The sequence below is a fragment of the Xiphophorus maculatus genome, chromosome 13 (assembly GCF_002775205.1).
Source record: "Xiphophorus maculatus strain JP 163 A chromosome 13, X_maculatus-5.0-male, whole genome shotgun sequence".
In the NCBI taxonomy this organism is placed as follows: Eukaryota; Metazoa; Chordata; class Actinopteri; order Cyprinodontiformes; family Poeciliidae; genus Xiphophorus; species Xiphophorus maculatus.
In genome coordinates, this window is record NC_036455.1 from 3,352,797 (window position 1) to 3,376,493 (window position 23,697).

At 35.8% G+C, this 23,697-nt stretch overlaps 1 protein-coding gene and 1 long non-coding RNA gene across 4 annotated transcripts in view; one reads left to right on the plus strand and one right to left on the minus strand.

Annotated features, from left to right (window-relative positions):
- LOC111610564 overlaps positions 1-13,713 on the minus strand; it is a 30,571-nt gene extending 16,858 nt beyond the window's left edge. The window contains exons 1-5 of one of the 3 annotated variants that reach the window (XR_002753710.1): positions 13,512-13,713; positions 12,658-13,406; positions 12,221-12,523; positions 9,081-9,124; positions 8,838-8,882 (exon numbers count right to left, since the gene is read on the minus strand). This is a non-coding gene — a long non-coding RNA (uncharacterized LOC111610564). The other 2 variants (XR_002753709.1, XR_002753708.1) reach the window with 2 other exon arrangements.
- A 4,977-nt stretch (positions 13,714-18,690) lies between these two features.
- LOC102230180 (40S ribosomal protein S19) lies at positions 18,691-22,808 on the plus strand. Its single transcript, XM_005796468.2, has 6 exons — positions 18,691-18,888; positions 19,086-19,156; positions 20,167-20,267; positions 21,065-21,248; positions 21,459-21,513; positions 22,428-22,808. Exons 2-6 carry the CDS (start codon positions 19,086-19,088, stop codon positions 22,473-22,475), a joined length of 459 nt encoding a protein of 152 aa, XP_005796525.1. The 5' UTR covers positions 18,691-18,888; the 3' UTR covers positions 22,476-22,808.
- Positions 22,809-23,697: the final 889 nt, after the last annotated feature.

A 23,697-nucleotide genomic window follows, 5' to 3' on the forward strand; every position in this document is an offset into this window, starting at 1 on the left:
TAAATGTCCTGTGAGTAAATATATTTGCCCATTTATCCATAATAGCTGGAACTTTCAATAGCTAGCAAGTTATTTTCGCAATTTATCATCTATTAAAAGAGAGGTTCTCATATTAATTTCACTTCCTGCTACGGCGGGGGTGAAATTACCGTAATAACCCGATATTGGCTGGAAAGCGCAACGTCTCCCCTTTCAGACACCGCTAGATTTTTTCAGATAGCGCAAAGTGTGGCAGAATTACGGTACTGCAAATTTGGCTGGATCGCCAGCGCTCTGTTTAGAACTTACAGGGTTAATAAATTACTTTCCTACTAAAATTAATAATTCAATTATTTTATTTACTTAACGTACACATGGTAAATGTAACTATTTTGGTGTTTTTTAGGCTTCACTGCATCTCTCCAACAACAGAGTCTTTAGTCAGAGGCTTCTTTAGAACTACAGTAATACTGACTACTACAGGAAATCCTTCCTAGCAGCTAGAACAACTCTTTGAAGGAACTTGGATAATATGAGTTACAACATTTCATTTCCCTTTGGATTAATAAAATATTTTTGAATTGAATTACCTAAATTCAACACACTCCTACCACAGCAAACAGCAAAGGTCTGCAGTTGAAAATCCTGTTTTAAATACGCTCTTTTCACAGAAGAAGGAGCAGGAAGCTGAAGACTAAGAATGTTCCAATTTTAACTCCTAAAAGAAGCTACAATGAACAAGATTAAGAAGCAGATTTATTTTAAGCTGACCTTCAGGAAGACTGAATGTCCAGCACTGTATGTCATCAGACAGGACTGTTTGCTGCCTTGCATTGGTGCCACAGCCAGTAACATCTAAATTTATCAGCCAGTGCAAAAAAATGCCACCAATGCAATAAAAAAAAAGAAATAAAGTCAATGTGATTTAAGATGAACAATGGAAAATGTGGGTAAAATGAGAAATTTCTGTGTAAAATTACTAGCTTTTTGACATTCTGTTTTAGAAGACAATCGGCTGATTAAGCTGACAAGATTAATTTCCATTAGCCTTCAGTCAACCATTGTTTACAGAGAGAGCATTATTTGGATTTTAGTTGATATTGAATACTTTAGTTATTCACAAGGACACCATAAATGCAACTTAACAATTAAAACATTTTACAGCTTTTTAAATGGGCTAACTTAATACATACAAATATATTTAAGAATATTATTATTATCATATAAAGGGATTGCTTAAAACTCAAACTAATACCAACTTAATGAGGGCCAGTGTTTTTTTAATGTGAGGAACGACTTAAATGTATATACAGCTCTGGAAAAAGTTAAGAGACCACCGCAAAATTATCAGTTTCTCTGATTTTACTTTTTATAGGTTTATGTTTGAGTAAAATGAACATTGTTCTTTTATTCTATGAACTACTCACAACATGTCTATGAAATTCCAAGCAAAAATGTAGTATTTATTTGCAGAAAATGAGAGATGGAACAAACAACAATACTAATGTTTTAACTCAGGAAGAGTTCAGAAATCAATATTTGGTGGAATAACCAGGAGGTTTTCAATGGGGTTCAGTGCAGTGGGCTCTTCATTTTTTCCAGAGCTGTATATCCTGTCTCATTCAGGGTTAAATTAACATGACACAACCAAAACCAAATGTTTCAACAAATGTTTCTGTTCGTTGTTAGTTGTTGCATTTTTCCAAATTTCTAGTAGTATTTACAAAATGATGTTGAGTTTTGCTTTAACCTTGACTGACTTCATTCAATATCGAGGCTCTTTTCAGTCAAGACCGATTTAAAGAAGAAAAAAAACTCCACACAATTACTGGCACAAATGTCATCTTGATTCATATAGCTCTGCACAATTACCACCAAAATGAACTCCTTTCATTTTTTTTTGTTTTGCTCTAATGACTAAGCACATTTGAGCCAACCTGAGAAATGAACTGCAGTCTTAATTGTGCCGCACGCCCGTGGCAGCTCTAGACGGCCTGTGTTTTCATCTCGCTGCTAAAGTGTTGGATCAATACAGAATTCGGGTTCCTTTGTATGTCATTAGCTTACTTGAAACCTCTTAAAAGCCATTGCGTTTTCAGCCTCTTAAATCTCCCATGAAGAGTATGTGATTGCAAGTGTGCCTCTCTGACGTGATTCTGCGTTCATGACCTACATGTATGGTGGGTTAGTAAATGTGTATTTCCTTTAGGTGTTTGTGCATGTTCACGTGCAAGGCTTGCCAGAGAGCTGCATCAAAAAGCTTTTGTGTGCGTGGTATGTGTCCTAGCGTCTGCTCAATGCGGCAGAGGGTGGAGTGGCGGATCAATAGAAAACAAATGAATTCAGATCAATATTAAACCAGAGAGTGAAGGAGAGGGAAGGAGAGATTGAAAGCAAGCGAGTGGGGTGATGCACCAAAGAGGAGAACGAGCAGGAGGAGGAGGAGGGCTGTCGGTGGGTTGGTTGGACATGCCGATGTGTTACCAGCAGCTCGGCGATTAACTGTACATATGAGAAAAAAAACACTCGTTTCTGAAGCCAAAACCTCAGAGCTTTGAGGTCGCTGGCAGGTAAAATGGATGGTTAAGCGAGGAAACGCAGAGGGACTCCAGCAGCCGTGGACTTGAGACAAAGGGGGCACTGCTGCATTATTGATGGTGGTCTTTAGTGGAGAGTGGATGTGAAAGACAGTAATTAGTGCTGCTTTTAAATGAGCTTATAATGAATCACTTTATTAGGATCTTTTTAAGCAATGTAAATGAAGAATATTTTCCAATAGTTTTAGATTTTGCTTTAGGTTATCTTTTATACGATAAAAAGCTTCATGACAGCATATAATTTCATCCAGAATTTCTGAACTTTATCTCTATAGAACAGCAAATTAGTATAAATTGTGGTTTGTTTAGTCAGAAGCAGCCTGTTGATAAGAGCAGATTTGTGATCGTGGTTAAAAATAAATAAATAATTATCTCAAATCTCAAAAATAAAAACTGAACGTAGCAGCTGTATTTGAGACTAAATTTTACATTTTCTGAAGCTAAATAGCTTAAGATTTTCACAGTATAATAAATATATGAAAATATATGTATATTTTAAATTTGAATCAACAAATATGCTCATTGCTGATAAATTAATGCAACTTTTGCTCATTACATTGGTTTTAATGTTATTTGTATGTTGTTTTATTGATAGTTTGAACCCAAAAAACTTTTGGTTCTAGTATAATAAATTATCCAAACCTCAAAATTTGTCTTCATTCTACCCCAGGTGGGGTAAGGGTAGCACTGTGCTGTGCTTCAAAAAAGTTGGCTTTAAAGTAAATGACTTTAAGTCTTAAGAAAGGTAATGGTTGAACAATTAATGGGTTTAAAAACATAACATTTTACATTTTTGATGTATCAACAACAAACCCATACATACCATCTCATACTTCAAGCTAGTGAAGAGTCAATTTTGATCTTCCAGGTTAAGTTGCTGATATTTTCAGCACATGCAAAATATGTGAAAATAAAGAAAATGTTCAGACTTGAAAACAGCAAAACTTAAAGGTTAAATCTGTCACTGCTCCTTGGTAAGAGTAACCTTGGTTGTCTTAATAATTTTGTACGAATATTATGTAAGTTTTCCTTAAATATCATTGAAGTCTGAACTTTTTCTATATGTTGACATATCTTGCAAATATGTCAACATATGGAAAAAGTTTAGACTTGAAAACAGCAAAACTTAGAGGTCAAATCTGACAGTGCTCAATCTGCAAGAGTGGTACTAAACTTTTGTTGTCTTAGTAATTTTCTACCATACCAGATTCATGTAATTTATACAAATTTGAAGCATGATCTTAATTATTATTGATGATTTAAACTTAAAAAGCTTGAACTGTAAAACAGAAAACTATTTCCAAAACAAAGTCTATGTTGTTAAGAAGGTTTTAGTTTCATCGTTTCTAATAGTAGGGTTAGACCATGTCGATAGTTAACATTTATATTCAGTCATATTCCTATTTTATTATTGTTTAATTTTGCCTAATATGAACTTCTTCTCCAAATTAATCAGTACAATTTTATAAAGGTATGCATTTTATCTGACAAGCATAAATCAAAATGTCACAAAGAGGTAAAAGAAAATATAAAAATGAGAGATGTTTGCCTTTTTTTGATGTAAGAGCTAAAATTGGAGAAATGTTTCAAAAAATGCTTTCGATGCTTTTGCTTTTGGAGAGTGACCTTGAAACAGCAAAATATGTTTGCTGGGTTTTGTGTACCAGCTCATCTTCTGGCTGTAATATCAAAGCTTCAAGAGTCATTTGGGAGTCGGAGCTCAATGTGACTTTGAAGTGATTGTGGCGAAAACAAACACAGGGGAGCTGAGTGCCGTGAACAAGTACTATCTACCTCGAGTTCAAGGTTCTCTCAGTCCTGACAAGAATAACAATTAGTACCTTAACTCTTCTTTTTTACGCTTTCAAAGTAGATGTTTCTGAATATCCGTATTTGATAATATTTAGTTATATACCAGGTCAACAGAGAAACAAATAGTAATGAATAATTTTAAGAACAAAATGAATTTTATCTATAAAACGAAAACTTCATTTTAAAAAACTTATCTGGCTATTTGCTGACATTGTAACTCATGTCAATACATTTTAAAATACAGATTTATTCATTACTGTCTGGAAAAGCTTATCATTTATAAGTTAAAACAGTGTCAGGCTGCACATGTTAGGAAATCTTGCAAAATCCTAATATTGGTTAAGTTGTGATTTATGCCTGTCTCTTTTTCTTCTTCCCAAACTTTGCTACCATTTTTGACAATATAATTTGTATCCAGTCTGAATACATGTAGAACTGGCTAAACATTACATTAGTATGTAAACACAAGTTCATAGCACCTGTAAAATCTTAGCCAACAATTACTGCATTCCTAAAAATCCTTCATGATATAAATATTGCTATATTAGTGAGATGGGAGACAGCTGCTCCGCCCAATGGTTATTCTGTGACTTTTAGGCATCAAGTCTTGTGCCAGTCTAAAAAAAACGTCAATGTTCTACTCAGAATCACACTGACACATTTGATAAGACCTGGGATCTTTTTAACTTTATGTTATTTATATTTGTAACTCAGTGAAGTCCCTTCTGCTTCTGTTTTTATAGTTTTGACTATTTGCTTTCCTGCACCACTGGTGACAAGTCCAGCCGAGTTGGCTCCCGCTGGATAAAATATTTTACCTTTCATAAATGTGAATGAAAGGTAAAAATCTAGCAAATATGTAGATTTGAAACGATTAATTGGATTCATTGAGATGAATCAATTATTGAAATAATCGTCAACTAAATTAGTTTATCGTTAACTGGAGTATATAGACTAAAAAAGGCCATTTGCTAAAGAAACAACATATTCAGAAACGTAATTAAACAACAACTGTATAGAAATATATGAAAACACCTTTGTTTGAAAATATGATTTACTCCTCAAGTGGCATAGTTTTAGCTTCAATTGATCAAATTCACTAAAAGAATGCTATATTATTGCCCATAAGGCAATAAAATATTTATTTTCTTATCTAAAAAGGGAATTTAATTATTTGTTTATTTGTATCTTTTACAATATTTCTAACTGTATAAAAAAGCTTAGGATGTTACAAAAAAATCTATAAATGTGCCAATTTTTCATCAGAATCATCGACTATTAAATAGTGAAAATCTAGTTTTTGTTTCATTTTTTTCATATAGATGACTGTCTATAAATAGGTAGGTAAGAATTTGTTTTTGTGAACTTATTACATTTTGTATTAAATAAAAAGTATTGTATAGTCATATAAGTATGAAAAACAAAAAGAAAATTGAAAACTATGAAGGAAAAATATCAAATAGATATATGTGTAATTATACCCACTGAAATTGCATCTGTTAAGCTGCTGATCACCTGTTACTGCTTCATATGAATCATTATAAACACTATTTTCTAGCATTCAATGGATCTAGTAAAGCCTCAGTCTTTCTAGATCCATTATTCGTCTTTCATGAAGAACAATGTCCAAGGCAGCAAGTTCAGCAGTCCTTCAAATGCATCACTGTCCCTCATATCACCAGAGTGAACTTATCGTTTTTACCTCAGGCAATCTCACTCAGTGAGCAAAGCTGACAGACAGAGGCCATGGATATAAACAAGATTAACTGAGGGAACATGTGAGAAGCTGGAGATAAAAATATATTTTTATCTACAAAAAGGGCCAGTGCAGAGTGAGAGTCAAGCAACGATTTAACATTTTGATAGTTTCTTTCACCTATATGTTGGCTGCTTAGACGCTAACATTATGTTTTAGCAATTTTTTTAAACACAGTGAAACTGGAAAGAAGAATATAACGGTATGACACAGAAGACAAGGTGGGAATTAAATTCTGGAGGTTTTACACCCACATATATATATATATATATAAATATATACAGTATATGTGTGTGTTTCTAACACAATGACAATAAAGGAATTCTGATATATATATTCCTCAACTCCAACCAGACAGTCTGCTGAACAAAGCAAGAATCATGTCTCACTGCTTTATTTTTCAGCTTTCTCTGCTGTTAAATCTGACACCCCCCCACCCGTCTGTTTCTTTTTCTCTCTGTCTCATTGTTTGTCTCTCTCTGTCCCCTTGAGCTGTGTTCTGTGCCGTTCTCTCCTGCTTCTCTCCATCTCCCTGCCTCTAATGTGCTTTGGCGTGTGTTACCCACGGGTGCCTGAGTGCTGCCTCCGCCAGCGTCCTAAAGCCGGGGCAGCGGGGCAGCAAAAGCGGCACGATGCTGTCTGTGACATCATCAGTCGCTTCTATTAGTCACGTCTGACCTCTCCTCGCTGTCTGGGCTTTGGTGGCGAACGCATACAAACAAACACGGTCAGTGAAATAGTATCTAATGAGTCCAAAATGCTGAGTCTGACTTCCTTAAAATAGTTTTACAATTTCACACATAGCTGACACTGAAATTAGTGTAATGTAAACATGGATTTGATTCCAAAAATATTGTATATATGTTGTCTATTTAAACACCGTCAACAGAAAATTAGAGGATCTGTTTAATTAAAACACTTTTGCAGAATAAAAGTAATACTGCAGAGAGGAAAATAATAACATCCTGATGTGGCTTTCACTCTCTATATATTAAAATTATAATGATCCACATCTGTGTAAAACAAATAAAAGCTCATTTCAGTCAGTGAACATGTGTGAGAATCAGACTGTGTCAAATTGCCTCATCTGCCATCGGTGGAAACACTTCAGTACCTGAGGGTCTGTCTGTCGCCCCTGCTGCCAACCAAAGAGGAACCAAAGCTAACTCCTCCACTCTGCTGCTACGGCAGACCTCACTGCAGTGTGTGGGAACATGATGTATAAATCATACATGGCCAGCTGTATGTTACTGTACCACACTGAAATCAAGCATGGCAGCTTTTCAAAGCATTTCTCTTCCAAAAGCACCTGCAGCACTGAACTCAATACGCCACGCAAAACAGACACGAAGGCAGAAAAATATTTAAAAAGTGGAGCTCGGGGTTCAACGACGACAGAATAATGGCGTCTGGTGCAGAAACACCTGAAGGAATGAATTGTGAAAAAGGAAAAACACGGGCGAAGCGAGCGAGCAAGGGGACGAATAAAAGCCAGGAGGGAGGGCGAGAAAAATCGTGAGGCAAAGTAGGACAGCAAAGTAGACAGATTAAATAAAAAGGGACACGAGACACAGAAACAGACAGCGAGGGCAAACAAAAGCTGGGAACGATGAAATGCAAAAGATAGACAGAGGAGAGGAAAGGACAGAATTAGAGTGAGGGTGTGCATGCTAAAATAGGTGGCAGACTCTTGTCAGTGCAATGACCTAGTCACAAAGCACTGAGGAATTCTCCCCGATGACCCGAACACATTCCTCTGGTCAGATGTTAACCCATGCAACACTGCCATACTGTACTGCAACGACTGACCCATAAATAATGCCTTCAAACCTTCTGGAATAGCTGTGCATTTTTATAATCAACAGTAGCAGCTCTGAGTGGGCGCAGAGAAATGTATTTGAAAATCTAACTGGTGACCTGGAGTATATTTACAGTGGAAGTTCTACAAATCTCTAAGCAAATACCTTCCACAAGATTTGAAGCATCAGGTGAGCAGCTTGACCTGCTGAATCAACAGCCCCCGCTGCTCGCAGAGAGCCGTGTGCACATGTGTACGAAGGGGCCGTGCAAAAACATTGTGAAAATATCAGGCCAAGAAGGGCTCAATTGTACGGCAGAGGCAGAATGTAGCTCTTATTCTGGTGCTGCTGGTCGGGGGGTATGGGGTGACATTAGCACAAAGACAGAAATGTAATGTGAAGCCATCTCCAAAACTAGCTTCAAGGCTAAACCACAGGCCCGGCTTTATGCCCACAGTCTCTCACTTTTCAGCAACATCTGATAATCGGGACGTGACCACCTGATGACCTTTCCACTTGTTGCTAACCAACATAAGTCATAATCTACAGTATTGTGCCGGACTGACTCCAACAGGCATGCTGTGAAACAGAAAGCTTCCCTGTTTGTTGCTCTCAGACTGGCCCATGGTTAGCACATATCTGTTAGGTTAATCATGACAGAATGACTCAGGGCAGAGTAATTGAATTATGCTGATGGTGCATTGACATTTCGATCGCGCCACAGACTAAAACGGCTGACCAAGGGTTCTAGTCTGCTGAGTGCTATCAGGAAAAACTCTGTTTAAAAAAAAACACTTGAATTCACTGAACCTTGCTAAACGCATCCACTCAGCTGGGATAATAAATAAGTAAATTATATTCTTTGAGAAATTAGAGCAACTTGTATAGCTTTACCTTGTATAAAACATGTCCAAGAGTCCAGGTCATCTTAAATTCAATCTGAAATACAAAGATATATTATATTAAAGAATATTTTATCCACATTAATGACTGTACAGTGCCATTTTGTTAATAATTTATCACATTAAAATCAAAAAGTTCAATGTATTTTATCAGGACTTTGTGTGAAAGATTGACACAAAATAGTGACTTTCCATACATGTTCTTAAAAAAAGTAATATATCTATATATATCTACCTTATATAAAGCATGCCAAGAGTCCACGTCATCTTAAATTCAACCTGAAATAGAAACATATTACATCTTATATTTTGTGATTTTTTTTTTATTGGTTTTTACAAAAATTCACAAAATTTTTATTTTATCACATTAAAATCACAAATGTAAATGCATTTTATTGGGGTTTTATGTAGAAAACCAATAGAAAATAGTGATTTTTCTTCAATTGCTTTCAGAGGACACCTAATTAGTAAAACACAGTCCACCTGTGAGTACTTTAATGAAACGGTTCTGTGACGGCCTCAGAGGTCTGTTACAAAAACCCCGGTAAACAAAGAGGTTAAAGGTGAAAAAAGAGGTTTAAAACATAGTTTGATCATAAAAGTAAAAGCATGAAAACTGATCAGTACATCATCTGAACCTGGAAAGAGTAACAGCAAAGACACGGCTGTTCATCTAAACCCAAGGTCCTTTGTTTTCTCCTCAATTTCTTTTCTAAATAAGAAATATTTTTTAAATAATCAAAGCCATTGGCTGGTCCAATATGTTGTAGAGTTGGCCTGAATTAAAATCCAGATAAATAGAAGGCAGCCCTGGGTGTGCTGAAATCACTCTGAGCTACAGAGAAAGAAAATCCAGATTTTCCAAAAATTTAACCTTTAACAAGCAAAGAATCATATAAAAAAAATAAAAATTGTTGAAATCTCGCTGCAAAACGTTTGCAGTTAGACACCAAAATTCACACATCATTCTGAATACTCGAAACACTGTGATGGCAGCATCATGCTGTGGGCTGATGCTTTCCTTCAGCTTGCACAGAGAAGCTGGTCGAAGCTGATGTGAAGATCTTAGAGGGAAACATGTTCAATGCGGCAAAAGATTTGAGACCAGAGTGGAGGTTCACTGAAGAAATACAGCTTCAGTGACCAAAGCATATTCATGTGACCTAGTCAAAGTCCTGACCTAATAAAACAGACATGAAAGTTGAACATTTTAGTCTCTAGATTTGTCAAGATGGTAAAAATGTCACCCGAAAGACTTACAGCTGCAATTAAAGCAAAATCTAGCTACTAAGGGGCTTTTTACACATGAATGCCACACTTTTCAGATTTTAATTTGGAAAAGAACATTGAATTTGATAATTATGTTCTACCTTGTGTTGTTCTATCTCAAAAAATCTCAATGACATGCAACATTCAAAAATCCAAGGGGTTGAATACTTTTGTACAGCACTGTTTATACATATGTACAATGATTTTTAAAACATCAACGGCATTAGTGATCCCATTGATACACAGCTCACATCTTCATTCGAACAGCCTGTTCTTTTATTTACTGCAGCACATTTTAGTTATTCTTATTGAGCTATGAGAACACAAACTGAGCAGCTTAAAGTCAGACAATCGCCGTTTGCATGGGAATTCCTGAGGTCTGTTCAATCCATTAATGTATGCTGCGGTTGGATGTCATCAATTATGAATGAGAAACACACTAGACTCATAGAAAACTGCTATAGGAACATGGGAATGAACCGGGGTTACAGTCTCTTGTACATCTGCAGAAACAAAGGTTCTGCAGATGCATTTTATTGGGCTTTTCAAAAAAGCCCAATAAATAATACAATTTGAGTATATATTAATGGTAAAAACAAACTCAATTGTAAAGCTTAAGCAGGAATGGAGGAGCTAGTTCCTCCATTTTTCTTTTTCTAGAGATGCTGCAGTATCGCGTTGAGGTTTCTTCCCCTTTAAGTTCCAGGTATTCAAGAGTGTGTTGACCCTGTCAGCGAGTTCATACCATAAGCAGACCCATATAGCTTCTCCTCCAGAGGCTCAGATCACGAGCCTGCTGAGCTGCCGCCTCGGTTATGTAAGATTACATAACACCAGGCCTGTCTGAGTAACATTTCATAACCTGGGGGTCCCACTATATGGTTAGAAGCATTAAGTTCCCTCGGATGTGTAATCGAAAAGAGCAAAGAAACGCAGACACAAATTTGAGATTTAGAAACTAATACCAGCATTTCGAGGGTTTGGAGGAAGATTGATCTCTCTGAACATGCTTTGAGTTTTGCTGACATGAGAATGGAGGTCAGGAGAAGGCTAACCTAAGGATGCTATTAAACAAAAGCTCCCATATATTGAAGAGCTGCCTTCTGCCTATAAAGCTCATATAACTGTGTATTAATTAAACGAATGCATAAGAATCCAATCTCCTTACACCGACGATCATCATTTAAGTAGGGCAGTAACTGTTATCTAACGATCTTGGCATCGTTTTCATCTTCTGTAAAGGGAAAAATGACTCGACTGCTTTTGATCCAAAGTAATTTTAGAAGAACGTGCTTTTATGATTCAAGTTATGACGATTAAACAGCTTAAATAGGGGAGAAAAAAAACAACGATGGCATGTTCAAGATTTGAATGCCCTTAAACAACGAGGACAACACGTGGATGTCCTCCGCTCAGAACAATGACAAAGAGCGATGGTGGAGTTAGAAAATATCACTGCGCAGAGATAACACCTGGTTGTGTAAATAAAAAAGGAGGCAGAGCACAGAGATGAATAACGGAGGAGATGGGAAGAAAAAAAACCCAGAAGGGACAGAGACGCCTTCGGATTTCTGAGGCAGAAATATTTGACATTATTTTTCAACAAAAAGATAATTTGTTTATACAATATCTAAGCAACATCAAGGCTCATTTTAATTGCACTTAGATGCATTGAATTGTAAAGTCACTCCCTTAAAGACATATTTAATAAAAATAACCTGGAACAAATCGACCATAAAATTTCCACGTTAATGGTGAATCACATGCAGCGATACATGGATAGGTTGACGATACCAGGATGAATGGATGGACGTTTTGTGAGAAAACCCCCCAAAAATATTGAATAAGTGACTAAAACTCTGAGGTAACTATTAAATGTTTCTCTCTCACAAATGTGAGACCTCATGTATCCTTTCAGTGCATTTCATCAATAACAACACAGCCCAATAAATCCTGAAATATGAAGGACAGCTCTGTGGATCCACGCATGCGTCAGAGGGAGGACCCTCTGACACTGCCGGCTCCATTAACTCCAAATCACACCACGGCATATTAACACACATGCAAAGACACGAAAATACACATGACTGATACAAATGCACGTACCCCGAATCCTCTGCAAGCTAGCCTCCCATTCATGGGCCCCTCTGAAACCGGGTGTATTCGGAGAACACAGCGCTCTGCTGACTGTGAACAGAGGTGTGTGTTTGGAGGGAGAGAACGAGCGAAGACTCAAGATACAGAGTGAGCTAAAGGAGGGAAAAGAGCGAGGGATAGATGGACGGATGGAGGGGGAGAGGCAACTTACAAGCTTCTTTTTTTTTTAACAAACAACTACAAAAAACAGGAGAGTGAGAAGGGATAAAGTATTTAAGAATGGAGAGGAAAAGGACAGGTACATGCTGCATACTTACGAATGAATGAGAGGAAAGATCGGGGAAGTGATGACGAAAAACAAGAGAGTGAAAGTCTGAGTTTGAGGAAACGTCCAGTTTCTTCTAATTCAGGAGTTATTTCCCCTCTTTTTTTTTTTTTGATTTTACCAATTCCTATCCGGCCGTCCCTCCTTCCTGAGTCAATCCCCCCTTTATGGTCCTCTCGTTCCTCTCTTCCTCCTCCTGTTTTTCTTGCCAGTACTGATACTCTTTCTCTCTTTCCCAGTCCTTCATGCTTTCTACTGCAGACCATGCTCTCCATTTCCCCCTCATTCTTTCTTTCTTTTTTTTTTGCCTCTATCTTCTTCACATGTCCACACACACGATTTTCCTTTCTTCAACTCCCAGCTTCCGCTTTTCAATGCACGCACGACTTTAGAAAAAGATTACTGCACAGAAAGCGATTTCCGAACAAAACAAAAATACTGCAGAAGAGAAGCAAAAAAATAAAAAATAAAAAATGTTGACAGGATAGAACAAGCGGTTTGTGGCATGCAGTCTAATGCGGGGACAATCCACGGCCTACATTTTTTTCAGGGGCGCCACACATAGTAAGAGTGCGGCGTCTGAGAGGGGGGTGCCTCCGTACATGAAGGGATAACTGAAGGGAAATAACGGCATGCGGAAAGAAAAGTAAAAGGAAGAGGAGAAAAAAAAACCCTAAGCGGATTGCAGTTGGTCTCCAGTGAAAGTGGATAGTAAGGGCGCGTGAGGGAAATGAGTGGGAAGGAGTTCGGGGCGTGTGCATGTGTGAAGAGGTGGGAGGGGAGAGAATGGAGAGTCAGAGAGAAAGGAGAGAGACTGGAGGTTAATGGAGAAATATCCAATAGGGAGGGATAGAGGAGGAGTGTGGCAGTCTGGAGAGGACCCAGAGAAATAGGGGGAAAGGAGTAGAAAAATATATATTTATGTATATATTTTTTTACACACACAAATAAATCTTTTGTGCTTTTCTTTTATACCTTCCCATTTTCGAAGGAGTCGGTGTGGGCTTCATCTCTAGTTCCTGCCGTTCCTGTTCCTGCTTTCCTTTCTGCTCCGGCTCGCCTCTATTCACCCTATTTTCTGCACGTGCACTTGAACTCTAAATCCTGTCTGCTTTCCCCTCCCCTCCGCTCTCCCTCTCTCTAACTGCGCATCTGTGTGTCTCTGCCTCGCTCGCCCTCCCTCATTCCTCGGCAGAGGCTTGAAATAGTGCTAGCAGGCAGGAGAGCGCAAGGGGAGGGAAAAGGAGAGGGCGAGGGGGACAAAAAGGGGAGAGAGATGTTGAGCTGAGAGAGAGGGGGGAGGGGAAGAAGCTTAGATGGGCTGACACAGAGAGCACGGAGTGTGTTTATGGGTGTGTGTCCTGCATGTGAACATGTCCTCACGTTCGTATGCATGTTCATCCGACGTTTGATTTAGTTGCAGTTATTGGCGTGCTGATAACAGAAATCTAATGTACTGCATTTTCAATACAAAAAAAACAGCTGAAATACCTTCAGCACATCGTGCAAGGCTGTAAAATCTCCTTAAACTACTAAAAACTAGGCAGAAACTTTGCAGGAAAAAATATGCTTTATAGATTTATCACAATATTTTGCAGTACTATTGTGATAACAATAAAAGTGATGATAAGAACTATTTATTACTTCTTTTTTTTAAGTAACTGTATTGCTGTGACTTTATGACAGAGCATTAATAATCACACAAATAAAAATACTAAAGTTACTTAGGTCAACAGTCATATAAAGAAGTGTTACTTATATCACTAAACTGCTTGCAAGAACTGCATTTAATCATATTTTCAAATGTATGGACATTTATTGATACTCTCATTGAACAAGCAATAATAGTAAAATCAACAGTTACAGACAGTTTTAGAGGCTTTTACCACTTTTAATTGGATTTATTGTGACAACAAAAATCTAAATTCTTATAACAAGAAATGCATCACAATAAATAATACTAAACAATATGATAAATGCCCTTCCCAATGCTTTAATGGGTGTTTATTCTCTTTATTTGAAGATATAACAGTTGTTTGCTTAACCAGAAAGTAAAATTTTTTTTATGAGATTCTGACTGTGAAATAACCTTGAGTAAAGACACCAAGGTGTCATTAAATCACAGTATTTCCACCAAGAATTTAAGCAAAAATTTGTAAATTAATGTAACTGTCTTAATCAGAAAAATAACAATTATTCAAACTGCTGCAAAAATAATTTAACATTTTAACTATTCAAATATGTATTGTCTGCTATTTTGGTTTTGATACATATACAGTTAAAAAAGGAATAGACACCTGTTAAATTTTGAAAACATGAATTGAACAAAATATTTCAGTTTTTTTTGCAATTTTGCTTTTTATATGACAAGAGTGAAGGGTGGCATGTTTTAGGTTTTAACACACGGATTGTTTATGTGTTTCACCACTGGCTGTATTTTTAAACACTTGCATTGTCTAGTTGCTTTCTTTCAGCCAGCTCAGCAGCAGTGCACAGCAACAGGTGGGGACTGGGGGAACTACATTACTCCCAGAAATCTCCAGGCACTCAGAGACTTTCTCTGCTATCTTATTCAAAAGACTATAAACCATATTAATAACAATTTTAACAGTTTTGAAAGCCTAACTTTTCTATTTAAGATTTTATGTCATTAGTTGCCTTTGCTGACATTATATTTTTAGTCATTTTGTGTCATCATATCAAGTTTTCACTACATTGGCTTCTGGGGAAAAAACCATACAATTTTATATTAATACCCAGAAAAAATATTAGAAATCAATCATGTTCAATATCACCATGGCAGAAGATAGAGAGGAGCTAGGAGGTTTGTTGTAGATACGTGGCTCTGAATATTGTCAGACACTCCTCACACATCCTCCATGAACTTTTTGAATTATTTCTATAAAAAATATGGAACCATAACATCAGAAGCAGCACCACCAGATTGTTCCACAGTTTCTGCCTCAAGCTGCCTTCTGTTAAGGTTATGCTCTAAATATTGTTGGAGTTATTTTTGTGTATAATTTATTTTGTGTTAAAATGTTTTGTTGCCTTATTTATTCTTTTCTTTTTTTACCCCAGTCAGTTGAAATATCCCAGAGAAACATCTCATGTGGTTGCACACTATTAGCTAAAAAAAAGAAATTACAGTTTAATTTCTGGTTCAATGTTTGTCTTTAAGAAACTACCAACATCATAAAAATAAATTTTTGTAAATGTATTTTACAGAGCAGAAAACTGAAGCCCAGATTTATTCATGAAGCACACTTTCCATATTAAGCTAAATTATCTCTATTCAATATTTAAAAATTGACTTTGTTCAATTTATTATTTCAGTCTTTATTGTTTATATTTTTTGAATATTTGTACATTAATAACAGAATATATTTTTTATTTATGAAATAGAATATAGCACCAGACTTCTTAGTATTCTTACAGAAGGTACGAACATTTTTATGCATTGCAGATTTATCGGACAAAAAATAAATACAATGAATGCAATGAGAAATGTAGCATAGCTAAATTATGTTGCATATTTTTAAATATAGAGCAGCAAGGTACTGTAGGTATCTGCTGTTTTTCAACTAAACATTAATGGGCAGAAAATGTACAGTGAAGTAAAGTACTGTTTTCTCCTCTACTTGGTTTATTTTGCTATTTTCATTGTGTAAAAAGAGTCCATGCAGTAGTGATAAAAGCGGCAGTTTCCACAAACTATAACTTATATGATACACCAGTTGCTATTCTTTGATTGAGGATTCAGTTCAAAACCCTTCAAAACTGAGACAACTTACATGAAATTTTCTAAACCAACCAAAGAAATCAGAAAATATGTTTGAAAATGTGTTAGGCACAAGTAAAAAAACTACACTATATCTAGTAAAGTGCGGTTCCAACACACTCCTGTCATTTTGTCATCTTGTTATGGACGGATGAAGGTGATATCTGAGCTACTTCAAGAGATAATGTGAAAGAAATGCAGAGGGGAGCTTTCTGTGTTTGTTCTGTTTACATTTACTTACTAAAATGTAAAAAAACCCAAACTGTTAGCCCTTTGTTTTCTTAAATCTTGGAGGAGATGTTTCAGTAAGTGAAGCCTAGACGTTGCAGTGTGTGCCGTCGCTGGACTGGCACAGAAACGACTGTTAGAGGCTGGTCAGAGCTGATCGAGCCGAAAACACTCGCCCCACATTTCAGATGTTATCAGGTATGAACGGCTACCACATTATTATTTTAAATGCTAAAATTAACATTAACATATATAGACATATACTGTAATATATCCTTCAAAAGCTGTCACTTTGAAAGACTTTATGCCTCGATGCTTCGTCCTTTTGCAGCTACAACACAAAAAACCTGTTCCAGCACACAGTGGATCCTGACATTTACAGTTTTTATTACTAAAGCTGTTAGTATTTTAGATGCTAACCTGACCACTTCTAAATCTTTGTTGTTTCATTATTGTAGTTATATTAGAGAATATTTGACCTGAATGAGTTTTCAGGTTGCAAACAATCCATTCAAATTGATCTTTTTGCCAGTCTGAGATAGGTTAGGATGCTTGATTATGATTTGTGAAAGTTGTGTTTATAATATGTCTTGTTTTCGTTGTTTATTTGTTTGAATAAAAATTTTAGGGGAACTTTGTGACACTTTTGTAAAGACAGCAAAAAGCTAAACTTTTGGCAAACTCTGGCACATTTACTAAGCTGTTTATTAAAGTGCTCTACTCCTGTTAAATAAACAAATTAACAAAACTGACCTCTAATTATCAGATTATAATCCTACTAATTGGAAGGGTATATATGCAGAAAATAAATACATTTTAGGTAAATATTTTTTAGTTTTGCCAATATGTGTATCATATCACCAAAGAAATTAATTTCTTTGCTGTTGTTTCTAATTATAGATATATAGCAACTATTAACTTTTACTTACTTTTCAATGTTATACATTTATTCACAAAATGGAAAAATATTCTACAAGCTATTCTAAAATCCCAAATAGCAAAAATACACACAATTATCTCATCTTAAAACGATATATATTTTAATCACATATTATTGTAATTTGAGCACAATTTATTTTAATCAGCACATTAGTTATTGCTCCTTAGTTTTTGTTTGTGTGCAAAGCTGTTTATCTCAGCTTTGCACAATAATTTCCGTGTACCCGGGCATACGAATTGCAACTAAAGATATAAACTTACACAAGGCATATTACATAAACTCAGAAATGTAAGGCAGGTGCTCTCACAGTATTGAAAGCACAGCTAAAGTCTGTTCAATGCACATTTTTAGGTGCTGTTTAGTATCACCTACAAACTTAATAAACCTGCAGGTTGGTAAATAATCCAATGATTTTAACTTAGAGATATTATGAAGACAGTAATATAAGTAAAAAAGTAAAGGAAAAGAAAAAAAGGAGTGGTTGCAAAGAAAAAGAGCTAAAACCTAGAAGTTTGATTGGCTGGGTACGTGTATGCTGTATTTTCTCATAAATGTGAATTAGGTATGACATTTGTAATGACCAAAATCCCTAGAAACACTTTGTGCTTATTTCTTTGTTTTTGAAGGGTAGCATTCATCCTGGCAAAGGGAGGCCTGTGACTTAGTCTCAGTCCGAAAAAATGGCCACTGATCAAAGCAAACAGTACCAAATGAGAAAAGATTTATCTGCTTTAAAATGCTAAGCCCCTCTTACGCTTTAAAACTTAAAATAATTGGCTGTAAACTGTCTTTTTGCAACAAAAACATACAAACTGCAAGTAAATCACCCCTAAAAGGAGGTGTAGCTCCCCTCAACAAGCTAGTACAACATAGCAAGTGTATTTCCAGACAGGAATAGTAACTTTTATTACAAATATTATAGAGTTACTGACCCTCTTGTGTTGTCTTCCTCACTCAGGCGACTTCTCTGTTGCCGTCTGTACCGCAGTCCTCAAAAGAGCTCTCGAATCTGTTGGGGGGGGGGGGGGAAGAAAAATAAGAGAAAAGACACAACACTACCCTCTGTTGGAATACAACCGGAATTACTTGATATTTTTTGTATGTAATAGCTTGTTTAAACGTCATTATTTTTAATCAGTTTGATCAAAGTAATTCACACATGAATAAAGAGAAATATCCAATTACCCTAAAGGTGGTTTAAAAAGAGAGGTTAGGGGTAAAATTAAAGCCTGAAGGTGTGTTGAATGAACTCATGGTGTCGTCTTTTCTTATGCGGACAGTCTTCCTCCATCCTTCATCATCAGCATCATTTCCTTCAGATGCTCCGCCGCGTTAGCTTCGACTAAACGGGGACACGTTCAGACCGGAGAGCCCTGCTGGCGTCTATAAACTATACCATAAAAGTATGATTCTTGGCATAAAATAATTACTTTAAAAAAAAAAAAAAAGACAGAAGCTTCTCTTTAGCTGCGTTAAGCTAGTGGTTAGCAAGAGGACCGTTTCCAACGGCTGCGGCGCGCGCCACATCCCAGCCGCGACAGGTTTCTAATGTTAAAACAATTTTATCAGCTCACTTTTGTCTCCGTTTCGTTTTTCCTAGATGCCCAGCGTGACGGTGAAAGATGTCAACCAGCAGGAGTTTGTTAAGGCATTGTCGGCTTTCCTTAAAAAGTAAGTAAAACAAAGCGCAAAGCCAGACTTTCTGTCACTAACTGCCAGTCCGTCACCCGGTCTGATGTATGCTAACTCTAATGACATAACAAACATTATGGGATGTTTGTTTCTTTGTTTATAAATGAGGGAGGGGATATAAAAAAATATATATTTTTAAATAAACAAATTCTACACGATTATTATTATTATTATAAATATTTATCTCTATGGTTTGTTTTCACATTGAAGAAATTTGTATTTATAGAATTTATTCTCTTTTTCCATTATCAAAAAAGTCGGCTCATTCATCCAATTCAGTTCAGTTTATTTATATAGCACAAATTCACAACATGTCAACTGAAGGCACTTAAATAAAAAGTTATTTTTATTTTTATTTATGCATACATTCCACTTGATTCTAGTTACCAAATAGCACAATAAATTCAGTTCATTATTCAAATTAGTTTAAAAAAAAAAGTTTTCTGTCTATGGAATCTCACCAGATTGCAACAACCTGCAAACTTAGTGAAATGATTTGATCTACACAGTTTAAAAAAAAAAAGTATAGTACAGAATCCATGTTGTTTATATAATCTTTACTGATTCTCAATAACATAGTTTTGTTAGATAAAACTTGATTCAGTTTTATTAATTTGCAGCTTTTAAGGACATTGTTCAACTATTAAATAAAATATTTTTTATTATTTGTTCTTTAGTATACATCTTTTGGACTCCATTATGGTAAACACTTTGTCTTTTGTCTTGTTTGTGAGTAGATTTAGTAACTCTCAGTCGCTTTCCATGCAATTATCATTGATTTTGCTCTCATTTCCCCTTAATAAACTGTCATCTAGCTACAATAAAACATAAAATATGCTCTTGTTATAAACCGTAAAGCATAAATAAAGTATTTTATTTATATTTGAGGACATTCATCCCCTTTGTTTCTTTGCTGATTAGCCTAACAATACACATCTATGCAGTACATAACATAATGTTTATCCATATTATGCTCAAAAACATTTCAGATCTGGGAAACTAAAGGTCCCAGAGTGGGTCGACACTGTGAAGCTGGCCAGACACAAGGAGCTAGCTCCCTGCGATGACAACTGGTTTTACACCAGAGCAGGTTGGTTACCAATGTTCATCCACTGGATTTCAACAGGACTGGGCCACACTCTCTACCAGATCCAATTTTAATTGGTTTTTTGGATAATTAATTTTTTCTTCTTTTCTGTGTTGGGAGTTCTCATAAAATTACTACTTCATTATCCTAATATTACAACTGTATTCTTGTAACATCAGGATTTTATTTGGACTTTGGACCTGAATCCAAAGTCCAAATAAATAGAAGGTTGTCAAACAAGATGGCCGCCCTCTTTACTATGGACAAGGAGGACATTGATGGAAAAGAAACAAATTTTACAAAACTTAAACCTTCAAAATGCAAAAATTTGTTTAAATCAATAAATTCAATTTATCACCCAGAAATGGCTATAAATTGTATTGAAAGCTTTATTAAAATACTCCATCCATCCATATTTAAGTAATATTTTATATGTTTTGTTTTTTAATTTTGGCACTTTTGGACCTCCATTGATGTGTTTAAGTTAGTTCAAATGTGCATTTTGGGGTTTGTAATCAGATCTTAAGGGTAACAATATAAATAATTGATTACAATAAGCAAAATAGAAAGAAAATCATTAGTGAAGTTAACTATTTACGCATCCTCTCTTCACTCACTACTAAAGAAATCACAACTGTTATTTGTCCAGCTTTTATTTTAAATGTGAGGATTTATTTGATATAAATTGGCCTTAACATAATGCTAAAAACTTTGATGTTTTATTTTATTTTGCACGCTGACAGCAAATAAGTCAGGAAATAACCAGTACATATTTATTTTATTTTTTTGCGCCTCTCTAGCGTCCACAGCCCGCCACCTCTACCTGCGAGGAGGTGTGGGAGTGGGCGCCATGATCAAGATCTATGGAGGCCGCCAGCGGAACGGCGTATGCCCCGCCCACTTCAGCGTGGGCTCCAGGAACGTAGCAAGGAAGGTTCTTCAAGCCCTGGAGGGCCTCAAAATGGTGGAGAAAGACCCCAATGGGTAAGACAGGGAAGAAAAGAAAATCTGGATATGACCGTGATCAATAGTTTGCCAATCTTTATCAAAGTATGGATGCTTTTTCACTCATTCTCTGTCCGGTTGTTGACTCTTAACGACGGAGTATTAGGGCCAGACTAAGAGATTTATTTACTTTTTAAAATTATGACAATAAAGCAATCAGCGTCTAATCTTTAACAATTAATCTTACAGCGGTCGTCGACTTACTCCTCAAGGTCAGAGGGATTTAGACAGAATCGCTGGACAGGTGAGGTTTTCCATGATAAATATATTTTGAATTTTATTAATATGTATAAATGTATGTGCTGCTTTAATGTGTCAAACAACTTAATTGTATAAAAAAAATTATATTTGCTTCTGTCTGTGTTTTTACACTGCAAAAACACAAAATCTTACCAGATGTTTTTTGTTTGGTTTCTAGATGAAATATCTTAGTGCACTTGAAATAAGACAAAACTAACTTATAAGCAACTTTTCAGCAAGGCACAGGAGTTGATTTTAAATAAATAATTAATTAATACTGATGAAAAAGTTCTAGTTCCATTGGCAAATTATTTCACTCATATCAAGACATTTTTCCCATTTTATAAGTGAAATAATAGCCCAATGGAACTATCACCTTTTTACAACATTAATGAATTATTTACTTAAAATAATCTCCTCTATCTTAGTGAAAAGTTACTTGTAAGTTAGTTTTGTCTTATCTCAAGTGCACTAAGATATTTCCTCTAGAAACTAACCCAAAAACATCTGGCAAGTTTTTGTGTTTTTGCAATGTATTTTTGATAATTATTAAGTAAATGATAGAAGTGAGGTCTTATGTTTTATCAGGCTTCAATTAGTTATTTAGGAACAAGGGAGAAGATTTATACCCAATTTGCCGTTGTGTATTATTAAATTTTGAAATTAAAATGGTATATTTTCAGAAAAAAAAATTTTCATGCTACATAAAAACTAAAGTGATTATATATTATTTCTCTTATTTTAGAGAAAGTTATTTTGCAAAAAAAAAAAGATATAACAACCTGTGGGCGCTCACACTTGGCCTGTGGTATTTGCTGCCATGTTGTCTCTAAGAAACTGTGTTGAACCTTCTTTAGGATGTTGGACATTTATATTTATTGCTTTCTTGTCCTCTTGTGCTTCCTTTTGTGTGTTCAGGTCGCCTCTGCAAACAAGAAACAGCGAAGTTTACAAAGCGCCGCCTGAGGAAAGCATCCAGAGTGCATACGGCGTGTTTATTCACTTTTTATTTGCTTGTCTTTTCATATCAGCCTGGTTCCCACTCTGTCCAAGGACAGCAGACAGATGCATGAGTCTGCAGTTCAGCTGAACTTGTGAACCAATATAAAGTATAAACAAGCATTAGCATGTTAAAGTTGTTGCTCTCCACCAAGAAACTGTGAAAACCGGAAAATAAAACAAATACAACGGACCCAAAAACATGCTTTACTCTTTCGAACAACTTTGTTTTCAGAAAATTATGCACATTGTTGATTTTGCTACAATAAAAGCTGATCAATAAATTTATTTGTCCCGTCAGCACTAATACCTGGTGATCGGTTTTTTCCGTGGAAATCAAAACATGTTATGTTGCATTCCAAGTAAAGTTAAAGGAGATTGAGAAAATTCAATATATTTTGTTTGGTAGTCAGTTTTAATTTTGAATACAGTCACAAAAATAAAACTAAAATTAAAAACTGCAGAAGCAGTGTGTTTAAATGCAATACAATTGTTTTTGTTCATTTAAAGCAGGGGTGTCAAACTCCAGGCCTCAAGGGCCGCTGTCCTGCAGTTTTTAGATGTGCCACAGGTACAAGACGCTGAAATGAAATGGCTTAATGACCTCCTCCTTGTGTAGATCAGTTCTCCAGAGCCTTAATGACCTAATTATTCTATTCAGGTGTGGTGCAGCAGAGGCACATCTAAAAGTTTCAGGACAACGGCCCTTCAGGACTGGAGTTTGACACCAGTGATTTAAAGCATATGAAAAACAAAAATGTATGGAATAGTTGGTCAAAATTGTGAAAATATGCAATAAAAAACTGCAATGGAATTTCAAGCTTTGGCTCAAAGTGAAAAAAAAAAAAATTTCAGCAACATTTAAGTAAATTTAAAATTAATGTTTCAGTAGTACATTTAGCATCATTGTAGTTTTTTTAGTGTATGAAATGCAGTAAAAATTATTGAGTTTGTGTTTTGCAACATTTTACGTTTCCGATCATCTACTAAAACATTCATAAGTCTGTCATACAACTGGATCTTCAGTCAGAGGCTTCTACAGAGCATCTGTAATACAGACTGCTACAGGAGGCAACCTGTATAATAGGAGTTACATTTAATTAATTTACCTTTTGAACTAATAAAGTAACATTTGTATTAAATATTCATTTACTGCTTGAACAGAATGCAGACAATAGAACAGAAACTT